This window comes from Humulus lupulus, chromosome 7 (assembly GCF_963169125.1).
Source record: "Humulus lupulus chromosome 7, drHumLupu1.1, whole genome shotgun sequence".
NCBI classification, from domain to species: Eukaryota; Viridiplantae; Streptophyta; class Magnoliopsida; order Rosales; family Cannabaceae; genus Humulus; species Humulus lupulus.
Window position 1 is genome coordinate 26,888,271 of NC_084799.1, and position 14,940 is coordinate 26,903,210.

The following is a 14,940-nucleotide window of genomic DNA, read 5'->3' on the forward strand; positions in this document are numbered from 1 at the left end:
TGAGCTTTGTTTCCATTAGAAATATTACTTCTGGTCTATGATTCTTGATGAGGAATCTCAACTGCCTCATAGCTTCATCTCCATTAAGTCCCCTAGCATTCCAACTAACATTCGACATTTGGAGACACAACGAATAGGAAGCTAGTGGAAACTTTGAAGCTAGCTTATGAATTCTACGAATATATTTATAATTTTTGTAGGCTAGGGAGATTATTTTTCTACTTTAATGAATTAAGAACCTTTTTAATAGTGATATCTTTTTAATCGAAATTAATAATGAATATTTCCTCAATCTCCATGGAATATGTCATAATAACTATTTTCATATCATCCTAATATCATTTGTATTGACTTTTGACTTAGACTTAATAAATTTTAAATTTTGTGAATTATTCATTATTGTAAAAATAATTGTCATTATCAAACTTGATTTTTACTTTCACTATTCTTCTTTTGTTGAAGTAAAATAATTTGTTCATATTTAGGGATATTTTGCTATAGGATTCAACATTTAGTAAGTAAGAAAGAGCCTTTTCATTATATCGCATCCAATTTAGATACTTCTCTTTTCTTCACGAGGTTTTGTGGCAGCTGGCACTTAAGGACATTCCTCTTTAATGACAAACTTATGTTTTTAACATTAATACCAAATTAACGTTTAATTTTCATCTAATGAAATTGCCACCATTTAATTTGTGTTAGTTGAGTAAAGCAACAATAACAAAGAGGCTATTGAAGATATTAACTGCTGAAATAATAAACTAAATATTTTTAATATAATCAAATATAATTATCAAGTTTCAAAATAGTAAACTAGATGCATGAGTGCAAAAATTTCAAAATAACACATAAAAACAACAGTTATGAAACCACGATAAATTAATTTGACAATTAATGGACCAACCTTAGGGTAGTTCAGACTAATTTCAAAATAATTTTGAGACAATTCAAATTCATAAGTGGAAACTTAAAATCAACTATTTTCTCATTTGACTTACGAACAACCGTTAATTTGGCCAAGATGAACTAGTCCGCTCAAAAGCCTAATTTCATCTTTGTGAGTGTAACTCATTATTTTAGACCAATGACTTAACTCAGGAGTGTGCATTAAGGTCAGTCAAACTTGAAATACATCATTAAATCCTATTCTTCAATTGATAAGAAGTTAACCTTGAAAATAGCATAGTCAGAAACCTTCCTTATGGGGGCGCAAACAAAGGTGCCTCGAGGCTTATTCCATGTCACTTCGGTGTCAACTAATAATGGAGACTATATGAGTTATTGTCATATCTCCTTCTCTCGCTCACTATTTTAGAATATGTGTTTTCTCAAAACATCATATGTTTTTTAATTAATTAATTAATTAAATTTTAATTTTATATATGTAAATGACTTTAATTACCAATCACATTGGGTCTATCTTCATTAAACATTTTCAATCAATTTTTAAATTGACCCCTAAATCTATTAGGTGAACCTAAATTATAATTAATGTCTTTTTACATTATTAACAAATCACATTTATTAATTTTGGTTTATGGGTCTAACATAAAACAAATGCCTATTAGGCCTGACTTACCAAGTTTAACTATTAAACTTAATTAATTATGTGTTTCCTTTTAATCACATTAAACATAAACAAATAATCAATTCTATTGATCCTATTTAAAACATGTTTCTAATTAAATAAATGCATGTGGTAAATATAAACTGTATGAGATTCATGTATGATATATTATATACATAAACATGTTATCAATCATATTAATAAGCATAGAATAAAACATACTTAGAATTTGACCAGGTCTCTAAGGATAATTACAACTCATAAAATAAATCTAATCTGTTACAAAAAAATGGGCATTGATCTTCTTTTCCATGTTTCTTGAACTTCCATAACTCCTCCAAGATCCAATGAGTCAAACTCATTATTTAAAAATTATTAAATCTAATCTTAACAAGTATTTCAAAAATACCGTAATTTTTAAATTTTATTTTAGAAATACCACTTTGTCATTATTTTTGATAAAAATAATATTGGGCCAATAATAATTTCTAAAATTAACAATGGACTTACTGATATTTCAAAAATATTATTTGGGCTTATATTTTCTTCTAAAATGTCAATTGGTCCAAATGATATTTCAAAAACATCACTTTAGGCTCAAGCCCATACCAAAGTTACATAAAATCAACATGGCACTCTCGTGGAGCAACCATGGCCGACAACCAAGTTCCATTCCGCCATTCCCATAGTGCTTGAGACTTTCCCGAGCATCATGGGACAACCATTGTTGCATCACGGCTACAATGGCTGTGAGGAGGGACGGACTTACCTTGTACCCAAGGTGGGCAATTGCCCACCCTTAATTTTTTTTTTTTTTTTTATGTATTATATATCCTTGCATATTTATAGAGAAAGCCACACTATTACGTAGGGCAGTGCCCATTTTCTTTCCTTTTTATTATATATTTATTATCTATCCACTGTAGTATAGAGATTGAACAAGTGATGATTTACTCTTTCTCTTTTGTGTGTTTTGTGCATTGTGTTTCACTCATATTGTACGGAACAAGAGCATGCTTCATTTATTTTTTATATTATATAAAAAGACTTCAATAGTTAGCATTGCATTGTTTTTATTCTTTTTCCTATTAGTATTTATTTAGGAAGAGAAATTTTATTATTCCTTCATCCTAATTTATTCCAATTGTACGATAAAATTGTATCTTCTTCGTTTATGAATAATTACCCTTATAAATTTTTTTTACAACAATTTTTTTATATGTATTTTGCCCACCTTGAGTTGGGATCCTAGGACCGTCCCTAACTGTGAGAAATGTGCAGTCTTCCGTCACCGAAAACAAACACACAATCGAGACACTCCCGATGTTGCACAAGTGGAAACGGTGGCTGGTCATTGGTCTACAACGTTTAGCTCGTCTTCACCGAGGAAGAAAGCCAAGACTTTCTCAGTGTTCAGGGATCACGTCAAACGTTCCTCTTGACATTGCTGGAGGAAGACTGCGCAAAGAAATTGTTGAATTAAGGACTCAAATGATATAAACAAAAGTTCATAATAACTTCAGGATTTAGATCGATCTACATATGATCATCGAGTGATATGATTATAACTCTTTAAGGTAAACAATATTTTAATAAAGATTTAAATGCATGTCTTGTCTAGTCCTATACAATCTTATTGTATAAAGCACATCCACTAAGATGTCTTACTATACCAGTTATCCAGATCCAAATCACTTGTATTCATAATACTAGTAGACCGTACTAGCAATATTTGATTAAAGATTCCATAACTTTAATATAAATTGCGGACTATTTAATTCATTATCTATAATCTTAATCATCTCGTATCAATACAAGATTATAGCTACATTAATGAATTAAGAATTTTATGATATTTATCTAAATATTATTTAATAATAATAAATATTATTTATATATAAAAATATTTCTTTTATTAATTTCATAAATAATGAACTACTTTCATTGATTTAAGGGCACTATGCCTAACAAGTGGCATTTTTCACAGTTCAATACTAGGTTAGATTCCTCACATCTCTTAAGTACTAATTCCAAATTAGTCAAGCATTTATCACATGAAGAGCCATAGACCAAAAAGTCACCTAAATTTCTATGCCCTTCTCTACCATATTAGAAAACATTGTCATCATACACCTTTAGATGTTGTAGGTGCATTACAAAGTCCAAATGACATTCTCTTAAAGGCAAAAGTGTCATAAGGAGAAGTGAACGTTGTCTTCTCTTGATCCTCAGGTATGATAGCTATATGATGATACTCGGAATAACCATCCAATAAGCAATAATAGTTATGGCATGTCAACCTATCAACATTTGATCAACGAATGGCAAGGAAAAATGGTAGTCCTAGTGGCTTTATTCAACTTATGGTAGTTAATACAAATTCTCCAACTTGTCATAGTACGAGTTGGAATAAGTTTATTATTATCATTCTTGACCACCGTCATACCACCTTTCTTTGGAACCACTTTCACTGGGCTCACCCATGCACTATCAGATATTGGGTAAATCACTCCCACATCTAGTCACTTCAAAACTTCTTTTCGCACCACTATTTCATTGTCAGATTTAACCTTCTTTGAGCATCAATTGTAGGCTTGGTGTCATCTTCCATTAAAATACAGTTAATCATAGTAGACGGGCTAATTCCCCTAATATCAGCTAGAGTCCATCCAATAGCCATCTTATGGGCTTAAAGCATCCTTAATAATTTTTCCACCTCTATCTTAGAAATAGACAAAGACACAATAACAGGAAGAGTCTCCTTCTCTCCAAGATAAGCCTAGCGTAGAGGATTTGGTAACACCTTTAGTTCTAGAACAGGAGGTTTCTCAATAGAAGGTAATGGTTTTTCAGACCCATTCCCTAGCTCCTCAACTCTTTTCTTATTCAGTGGCCCAAATAAGTTTATCCAGTGCAAATACTCTATAGCTTCATTAGTATCCTCTTTGCTGACATCACACTTGGTTAGGCTTAACTCGAGAGGATCATCAACCATTTCCTTGGTGGCCACTACACAATCCACTATATCAACTGAAAAACAAATGTCACTGCCTCCACGGTAGGTCATGGCATCGAATACATTGAACACCACTTCATCTCCTTGAACTCTCAATCGAAGTTGTCATTTCTGAACATCAATAAGGGCTTTCCTTGTAGCTAAGAAAGGCCTTCCTAAGATAATTGGCACATTTGCATCCTCTTCCATGTATATTACAAAAAAGTTGGTGGAAAATATAAACTTATCCACCTTTACCAACACGTCTTCAATAATACCACGTGGATGCTTGACAGAACGACCTGCCAACTTAAGTGTAACTGTAGTGGGTGTTGCATCGCCTAACCCAAGTCTCCTAAAAACTGAAAAAAGTGGCATCAAGTTAATACTTGCTCCCATATCACACAATGCTTGCATACAATCGACGTTTCCAATGGTACAAGGTATGGTAAAGTTCCCTGGATGTCTCAACTTCTGTGGAAGCTTCCTTTGCAGGATGACACTGCATTCTTAGATAGTATTTCCTTCCTGAACTTAGAGTAACTGGGCATCTGCTCCAAAGCCTCTGCGAATAGGATGTTGATATGTAGTTTCTTAAATCCTTCGAGAAACTTTGCAAACTACTTATCCAGATTGTTCTTGCGTAGCCTCTGTGGGAAAAGAATCTTTACATTATTATATATACTTACTGGAGGTGCCACTAATTTTTCTAGTTTGCCTTCAGTACCCATCTCTTCACTCTTCTTTCTTTTGGCTATGTTCGGTGCTTGTTGATACTCAGTTTTCTCAACTAATTGCTTTGCTCTTGGACATGAATACTGTGTTCAATTTCTCAAGGTCATAGCTTGACACTATTCTTTAGGATTCACTACAGTTGAACTAGCAATTCCCCTTAAGCTTTGTTTGTCATTAAGCTTGCCAACTTACCAATATGAGTCTCCAAATTTTTAATAGATGCCTTTGTTTCACTCATAAACCGATTCAGTACATCAGGCTGTGCTTCAGGTTGCTTCATTAAAGGTTGTTGCTGTGTTGGTATGGCTTGTGGCTAATAAAATCCAAGAGGAGGCTGTTGGAAAGGCTGTTATGCTCCTTGATTATTTTTCCACGATAAGCTAGGGTGATTCCTCCACCCTTGGTTGTAGGACATGGAATATGGGTTATTGGCTGGCCTTGGGAAATTTCATATGGCTTGAACTTGTTCCATAGGCAAATTATTCATATCCACTGCAAGACACTGATTGAGTGGATAAGCACTCCCATACGTTTCATATAGATTCTGTAATTGCACGGCTTGGGTTGAGATGTTATTCTATTGTAACTACTTTGTCAATGACGCCACTTGATCTATAAGCATAGAGATGGCATCTAATTCAAGTATCCCAGCCACTGTCTTTGTATTTTCTCCCTCGGGAGGCCATTGATAATTATTCATGGACATCTCCTCCAGTAGTTCATATGCTTCATTAGTACTCTTGCTCATGAAAGCACCCCATGCTGCTACATCAATGATGATGCGACCATCCAAACCATTGTAAAAGTTATTGATCAACATCTATTTCTCAATTCCATGGTGGAGACACTTCCTAAACAACTCCTTAAAGTGCTCCCAAGCATCATACAAAGACTCCCTGTCATTCTGGTGGAAATTATTGCAGCCTTTGCTGGAGGGAAAAACTTGACAAGAAACTTTTGAGCTAGTTCTTCCCGTGTAGTGATTGAATTCGCTTACAGCGAGATTAACAACTCTTTGCTTGGTCTCTTAAGGAAAATGGGAATAGTCTCAGTCGAATTTCATCGTCACTCACCCTATTCATCTTAAACGTTGCACACAGCTCTAAGAAATTGGCTATATGCAAGTTTGGGTCCTCAATAGGTAATCCACCAAATTGAACGGTGGTCTACACCATTTGTAGAATTATTGGCTTGATCTCAAAATTGTTAGTGACAACTGTGTGGTGTCTAATGCACGAATGCACTCCTGTAATAGTGGGAAGTACATAATCTCTTAGAGTCCTTGCCCTTTGTTCAACAGGGACCTTAGCAGCTGCTGCCCCTTGAGCATTGTTGAGGGCATTGTTCATTGCATTCCCTTGGTTCTCAGCTATGATAGTCTCCAACCTTTTCTTCTTTCAGTTCTGTCTGCAAGTTCTTTATATTTCAGGATTCACCGGTAGTATTTCACGTTGTTTAACACGTCGTATAAACCATACTTCCTGAAATAAAAGGATTAAGAAACCAACCAAATTAGAACGATAATAAAAAAACTAAGTTAGAATAAAAATTAACTATTTTGATATTAATAAAACAGTCACCGACAACGGCACCAAAAACTTGTTGTAAATTTTTAGTGCGCAAGTATACGCAATCGTAACAAAGTAATATAATGAAGTAAAGTGGCGAACCCACAAGGATTTCCTACTAATTACCAATAATTAACCCTTAATTATAATTGGTTGACTGAAAAATAAAAGTGTAGAAAATACTAAACTAATTAAATGCAATGAATCTCAAGAACTAAAAAGAACTCAAACAAATACAAAGACTAATTCAATTGATTAAATATAGGGTAATTAACTTCATCAACTTTCCACCCTATGCTTTTCTCACACAATTTCCAGAATTCCTATCTCTATTGTGATAACAGATTTACAATTACAAATTATATTCTTATTAGGACATATAACTCTTTACGATATGCAAACTTCCTACATTTTTGTAGTAAATTAAGCATATAACAGGCATTAAACGTACAATCCCTAAGCTACACAAATCATATGGGTACTCTCGTCCAATATTATATCTGTGATTATTCAACTAAAGCACAATTAACCCTCACTTTTCTGATTTTAGGTTAAAATCATATAGATAATGCAACTGGAGGCCAATCAATCACAAACATTAAACATGAATAAAATAATTCATAATATTAAAAGGAAATTCATAAAAATTGCATTAGATAATCATAGAGTTTCAAAAAGAATCCATTAACACACTAAAAGAAAATTTAGTTCATATTAAGCACAAAGAAATCCATAAAATCATATCTAAACATCACTATTGTAGAAATTAAGAAAAGAAAAGAAGGAAAATAATGAAAGATGCTTGAATCTTCAATCCTTAGACACCACAAAGCATTAATTTGAGTCTCTAGGGTTCTAGCCTCAAAAAGTCACCATAATGATGCCTTGTATAGTTTACCAAAGTGTTTTATGCAAAATTCTACTTCTTCCCTTGCTAAAACACACTTTCTTTGCGATTACAAAATCATGCGCTGCTACCCAAGAAGTAAGCACCGTGACTCTACTTCGAAAGAGAAAAATTGCATCCTCTCTGCCTCGGTTAGCGTCGCAGCTCAAAAGGAGAGCGCCACGACTCTAAATAGTCTCACATTAGCTCCTCCGCTCTAAAGTTCAGTGCCACGACCCTCTATCAAACCCATATTTTGCCTTCTCTATTTTATCACTGCGTCGCGACTCAAAAGGAAAGTGTTGCGACTCTAATTCGTTCTCCACGAAAAATTAACTTTTTAAGTCTGAGAACCTAGTCAATGGCTAAAATCGTTCCAATAGAGATCTCTTAACCGCATTTTCATCAAATTGGGCATTTTGTGTTCAGAATATCATAAATTTTCCATATTTAAATCCATTTCTTTATTTCGCTCATACTCCTGAAAACATTAACAAACACAAGCGTAATACTGCACAAACACCACTAAAAAGGCTTAAAGACTTCTTAAAAATACTCTCCAAAACACTATAAAAACTAACCTAATAGTAGACCACCATATTTAGTGGTATTTTATACCTTCTATCTTAGAGATAGTATGGTGTTTTTTTCGCTTTGTCATATTGGTTTTCGTTAGTGTGTTCTTTGTAAACAAAATCTAGTGGAATAATTTATCAACAACATTATGCTTCGAGATGCTTTAGGCTGTGAAATAAGCTTGCGCTTCTTTTGATTAAAATGTGTATTTCAATATAACAAAGATTACAAAATTATGTATGAGAGTATTTAAGTGTAATGCAGGAAAGTAAATTAATGAAAATGTTTATTTTTTGGGTTAAGCTCAATTAGAATGGCTAGTGACAATATACAAGATTAAATGATAAATTTCTATCTAATTTATTGATTAATAAATTTTAATTATTTTTTATAAAATTAATTTCAATTAAGAGTTTTAAACTAGATTTTGATAGATAAATTTCTTTAACAACATTTTGTCAAATAAAATCAACAATCCAATCGAATATAAATAGAGAAAGAATCAAAGAAAATAAGAAGGGCAATTTTGGAAGAGAAAAAATAGTTGAGCAATGAGATAGAGTAGAGAGCATATAGAATTATTGTGAAAAAAATCAATTATTACTTTAGTTAAAGCTTCTAAATAATATTAATTTGGGACTAATTTTCTCAACTTTGTTCTATTTGGACATGTAGGAACTAGGAAAGGTGCCGAAAACAGATGTGAACAAATTCAATGAGGTGAACTGGCAGCGTATGTAGGCCCATTAAGCTTTATTGGGCCTTGTTTGCCTATTTGTGGTCAAAGCATGTTCCCTGCCACGTGCGAATACTCGTCTAACTGCGTGGGACATAGTCCGCATTTTTGGACTCTCTCGCCGATTATTTAGACCAATCGACCTTTTTCTTTCTTAATTTAATGATAATTGCTCATATTTTTTTGTCGAATTATTACGTTTTATTAATTTCCTAATGACATTTAGTTTACTTTATTCCCAAAAAGTTATAGAGAGGAAAACGAAAGCTAATACCCCATTTTATGTTCAAGGTTTTTCTGTCCGGTTTCAACTTTTCGTGACAGATGAATATTTATATACTCATCATAGATTTAATTTAAGGCAAACTTAAAAAAAAAAAAAGAAAAGAACTTTTCTAGTTGCGTATTGTTACGTGCATGTGCAAGTTTCAAGCATATTATTAATTTTATTTTACAATTACACTTAAAATATCCCTCTAAATAAATTAATATGTTTAGTCGTTTAGAGGATCTTTGTTCTTTATATCGTTTCTTGTAATACAAATGATGAAGAAAAAAAACGTATATCAAACACTAATCTATTCTTTCTAATATAACTAATAACGTTGCAAATGCTCAAAATTATATCATACACAATAATCAGTGAAACTAATATATTATTTTAAATTTGACTGGGCAAATTTGAAGTGACCGTTGAATTATTGACTTGTGAAAGTTTTCGTAACCTATTTTGATATCACAAAACTCGTGCATGCTAGCTTAATTATTATTATTTTTCAAAAATAAAAAATAAAAAAAATGGTTGATTAATACTTGAACCATACTTCATGGTTGGTATTGTCAGTATTAAAAAGGACGGTGATCGTCGTATCGAATCGGGCGTTGAGGAACCAAACGAAGAAAAAGATCACGAGGACTACAGTAGTCTCACACTCTTCTTACTCTTAACTTAACCCCCTCCCTAAGATTTCATCGCTTCCAGTGTCAGATCTCACCGTACACTATCTTTTCATCTGGACCGTTCACTTTGCCCTGTCTCCACGTCTTTGATTCATCGTCTATGCCAAATAACATCAAATCCATCTACAATTTTTTATGGATGTGATTTTGGATGAGTTTTTAACTGATTATCAAATAAATTCAACGACCCTCACTTTTTTATATGATGAAAGTGATATTGCCGACGTGTAAGGTACGGCCCACTTCAAAAAAAGAAACACACACACATTGGTATTGTGTCAAAGTCAAGCCACGCAACCAATGCTTTTTGTGAGTCAAAGTTAGGTGTGGACTAATATAAGAATGATTAGTCAACTCATCTTCTTGATTTGAATTGTGTGAGAAGCTTATTTGAAAATGACTAAACTCAACTAATAAATGTTCTTAGACTTTGAGCATGGTATATACTACTATATTATATCTATCATTAATAATTAAATTTATACATGTAGTGATATCTAGAGTCCTAAACCTAGCTAACCATGCAAACATCTAGAGTAAATATATACAAAAGGAAGAAAAAAAATGGTGCTCACAAGTCTTGGCTAGTGGAATTTATTTATTTGTTCACATATAGAAAAACAAATGACGACTTTTGTTGCTGTTACATCATTTTTCAAAGTTGATAAAACTGACAATGTGACACTTAGATATATCAAATCATAAATTATTTTTCCAATTAACCAAATTAATTTTCAATGTTAGTACTGCTGACTTAATATTCCAAACTTTGTTAATTAAATAAACATTAAATTTCTGTAAGGGAACGTGGGACAGTACCGTTTAAAGCAAACACCACAAACTAACGATGATGTGATGACTGATGAGATCTATTTCTAGTCCCAAACTTTAACTCGTTTAGGACTATAAATCTTTAATTATAATCTTAATGTAGGATACTGTTAATTGTAACAAAATATATTTAATTAAATAAGTGAAAATAAAAACAAAAACATTCAAAAAAATTATAAATAATAAATAATAATAATAGTGAGAAGAGGAGGAGTACTGAAATCTTAAACAGCCATGGTTTGTTTGGTAGCTGTTGTCTGAAGCATCCCACAAATTTTAAATATATATACATGCCTTCTAATAGTCTCTATATTCACACTGTAGTTTCACTCCTTTAATTCTTCTATATAAAATTCCCTCCAAAACTCCAAAGGCTCTTTTTTGGTTATCAATTTTCCTTTTCTCTTTCTTTTGTCTCTTTCTTTCTCTGGCCCTGGTAAAGTCACTTTCCCAGCAGTTTTTCTCGGCTACCAATCTTCCATTTTTACCACTCTAAACCCAAAAATAATTCTTTGGGTCTCATCTCTCAGAGCCTATATCAATATCTAAAGCTTACACGTCTTTGTTCTAAGCAGATAGAGAGAGAGAGAGAGAGAGAGAGAGAAAAGAGAAAGAAATGGCGGTCAATGCCAGAGGACAAACTACACAGCTCCAAAATCAGAAGAGATGGAAAGACAGAGCAACCAGTCCCGAGCGGAATAGAGTTTGGACTGAACCAAAGCTCAAAACTAATGCAGAGAAAAAAGTACCAGTTGTTTACTATTTGGCTAGAAATGGTCAGCTTGAGCACCCTCATTTCATGGAGGTCCTGCTTTCCTCCGCTGAAGGACTCTATCTCAGAGGTAATCTTTTTTTTCTTCTTTTACTTCTCCTTATCTCGACAACCAAACAGAAAAAATTAATGTAGAATTTCTCATTGTGTTTTGTTTTCTCAGATGTTATTAACCGCTTAAATGATCTCCGAGGCAAAGGCATGGCCACCTTGTACTCCTGGTCTTCTAAACGGTGCGATTTTTCGTTTCCCCGCTTTTTTTTTTTTTGCGCACTGATTATTTGATTATCTTTTGAGATTGATTTTTTTATTATTATTTTAAAATTTCAGGAGTTACAGAAATGGATTCGTGTGGCACGATTTATCAGAGAACGATCTCATATGCCCGGCACACGGCCATGAATACGTTCTCAAAGGCTCAGAGCTCCTTCTCGACCTGGCAGCGTACGATCCTAAAGTTCTCGAATCAGCGTCTTCTCGGTCTCTCCGACCTCCCCCGGAGACTCAAAATTCCGGCGGAGATTCAGATTTTCCCGTGGTTGTACGTCGGCGAAACCAGTCGTGGAGTTCCATTGACCTCCACGAGTATAAAGTTTACAAGGCCGAGTCCATCGGCGAGTCGGCTGGGAAAGCCGCTGCAGACGCGTCGACTCAGACCGACGACAAGAGACGACGTCGGCGGCAAGCTATTAGGGAAGAGGACGAGACGGCGGCTGAACCGGAGGAGAAAGGTCTCCGGCAAATGTACGAAAGTCAAAGCACGGAGCTGAGCAGGGAGGAGATTTCGCCTCCGCCGTCTGATTCGAGTCCCGAGACGCTGGAGTCTTTGTTGAAAGCTGATGGACGGCTGATATTGGCCGGCAACGGAGTCAACGAGGACGGTTGCCCGAACCGGACGTCCGAGATTTGCGGGGGTGGTAAGGTGAAGGCCTCGTCGGTTCTGATGCAATTGTTATCGTGCGGTTCGGTCTCGTTCAAGGACTGTGGACCCAATTTGGTGAAGGATCATGGGATGTCGTTGATTGGTCACTACAAGGCTAGGCTGCCACGCGGTGCAGGGAATCCAGTGGAGACTCATTCGGAACAGTCCAATTTTTCGAGGGTGAAGTTGGAAGAGAAGGAATATTTTAGCGGGAGCCTTGTCGAGACAAAGAAAGTAGAGGTCCCTGCCTTGCAAAGGTCTACTTCTTACAATGCAGATCGGTAAGTTTTATTAGTTTGCTCAATTGTTTAGTAACATAAATGTTAAATACCTAAATTAATTTTTCTGGTACGAAAAAATAAACATAAAGATTAGGGTACTTCGAAATGTTCTGATCCAATAACTGGTATCGAAATCTTGAAATAATTGTTAGAAATTTATTGCCCGTATAGTACGTAATAAAGCTACTTATTATTTCGCTACTAGATTTAATTATTGTCTTTTCTACCTTAATTAATGTGGCCACACTTCTGTACCTTTATGTTGGAACATCATAACATGGAAGATGTTATGTTAAGTCTAAAGAAATAAAGCAATGTTGGAAAAAAAAAAATAGCTAAAGGTTCCTTATGAGACTTCAGTATCAGAGTATGGTAGTACTTTGAATTTGAAGTTTCATACAAGTAGAATAGGTATGGTTCTCGCTATGCTCTGCTGCCTTTTCATTCTTGTCGTTTTGGGTTGATAATAATTGTGATTCTCTGATAGCCCTTTTTACCCATCTGCCGCTTTGAATTTAAATGCAAGATTCGTACGTATCGAATACAAAAGCCAGCTGGCTTTATAAATTTTGCAACACAAACATAGTAATATTTTTACACTGTACTGCCGTACGTAGCTGAAGCAGCCTTTTACAACCGGAGTTATAATGATCATATTGAATGACTCACCTTCTGTATGAATAATATGTGGGACCTTAAGATTAAAGATCTCCCAGCTGGGAATTTAAAGTCTAGGAAATCTCTTAGCTAGCAGATGATGATTAAAAATATTGGTTTGGTGGGGTCTTTAGACAAAAGTATTGAAAATTTCTATTTCATGTTGCTCGAGAGACTCGTATATCGGAAGCCTCAAATTATAATTTGAACGAGTTGACTTCTTTTAACAATAATGGCTTACTTTTTATTGATCTGAGTTATAGTTTTTTACTATATTCTAAAAGGGTCTCATTTTACAGGAGATCGAGGTTGGAATTGGCCGAAGAAGAAGTTGGAGGAGGAGTTCGAGCAAAATGCATACCGAGGAAATCAAGGACATTGGCAGCCAAGAAAGAGACCAGCATCACCACCACCGCTTGTGACAATGGCAGTAGTAGTAGCGAACGAGGCAGCAAAAGATTTGAGGTTCACGCATAAAAGTCCTAAAGATATGGAATGGAGATGTTGATGTAAATTGAAGCTGAAAAACATAGAAGAAAGGGAGAAAAAACAAGTTCAGTTTAATATGGTAAAACGAAAAAGGTGAATGAAAACGAGAAATTACTTGGCAAATCTACGCAGTAGTGATGAATCACAAGTCACGGCATAGAAGGGCACGTAAATTAAGAGGGAACCAACAAAGAATGTGGCCGCTTAACTTAAGAATCTTATAAAGCCCACTTCATTGTTTGACCGATTGTACATTTTAGCTTTGAGTTTTCTAAGTTAGAGGTCTTTCTAGTACTTTTGGTGCCTTGGTGTTTGTGGGGGTGTTGAATTATATTTTTTCTTCTCCTTAATTTCTGGTGCTTCGGTACTAACTCCTAAATAGCTTACAAACCTTTTTGACTATATGTAATTGTGACTTATGAAATTAACATGAAAAATAGAATTATGTTCCTAGGTACTATCATTCCACTTTCTTCTTCATCGTTTCCTAAGCACGCACGTGAGCTTACTTGGGCAGAGCCGGCATGATCTAGAGATTGGAGATGGAGAGGTATTTTGGTTCCACCAAGAGAGTAGCACTTTGTGACAAATGGATATATAATTAAAATAAAAAAGTGGCAAATTGCTCGTTTTGTAGAATTTTATGTTTCTAGTCTCTCTCTAAAAGATCTACTTCTAACAATAACTTTGTTACAAAACATGATAGCTTTCGTGGAACTCGAAAATTATAACTACTTCTGGCTCATATGCTACCAGTTTCAAGTTGAATGACTGAGCTCAAAATTAACTTATTAATTGTATGCTAATTCTTATACAAATGCAGCATTAAAAAATAATATACATCCCTATTTGTATTAGTTATAAGTTCTGCAAATGGAAGGATAATTTTTTTTGCATTCATTTATGATATGAGACACCATTTTGTGTGCTTTGTTGTTTTAATACAACCAAAATTTCACGTGTAT

At 34.4% G+C, this 14,940-nt stretch overlaps 1 protein-coding gene across 1 annotated transcript; it reads left to right on the plus strand.

The window, feature by feature from the left end:
* Positions 1 to 11,207: 11,207 nt before the first annotated feature.
* On the plus strand, positions 11,208 to 14,432 carry LOC133791018 (protein SOSEKI 5). Its single transcript, XM_062228899.1, has 4 exons — positions 11,208 to 11,696; positions 11,790 to 11,859; positions 11,957 to 12,829; positions 13,786 to 14,432. The coding sequence occupies exons 1-4, from the start codon at positions 11,471 to 11,473 to the stop codon at positions 13,961 to 13,963; spliced, it is 1,347 nt and encodes a 448-aa protein (XP_062084883.1). The 5' UTR covers positions 11,208 to 11,470; the 3' UTR covers positions 13,964 to 14,432.
* Positions 14,433 to 14,940: the final 508 nt, after the last annotated feature.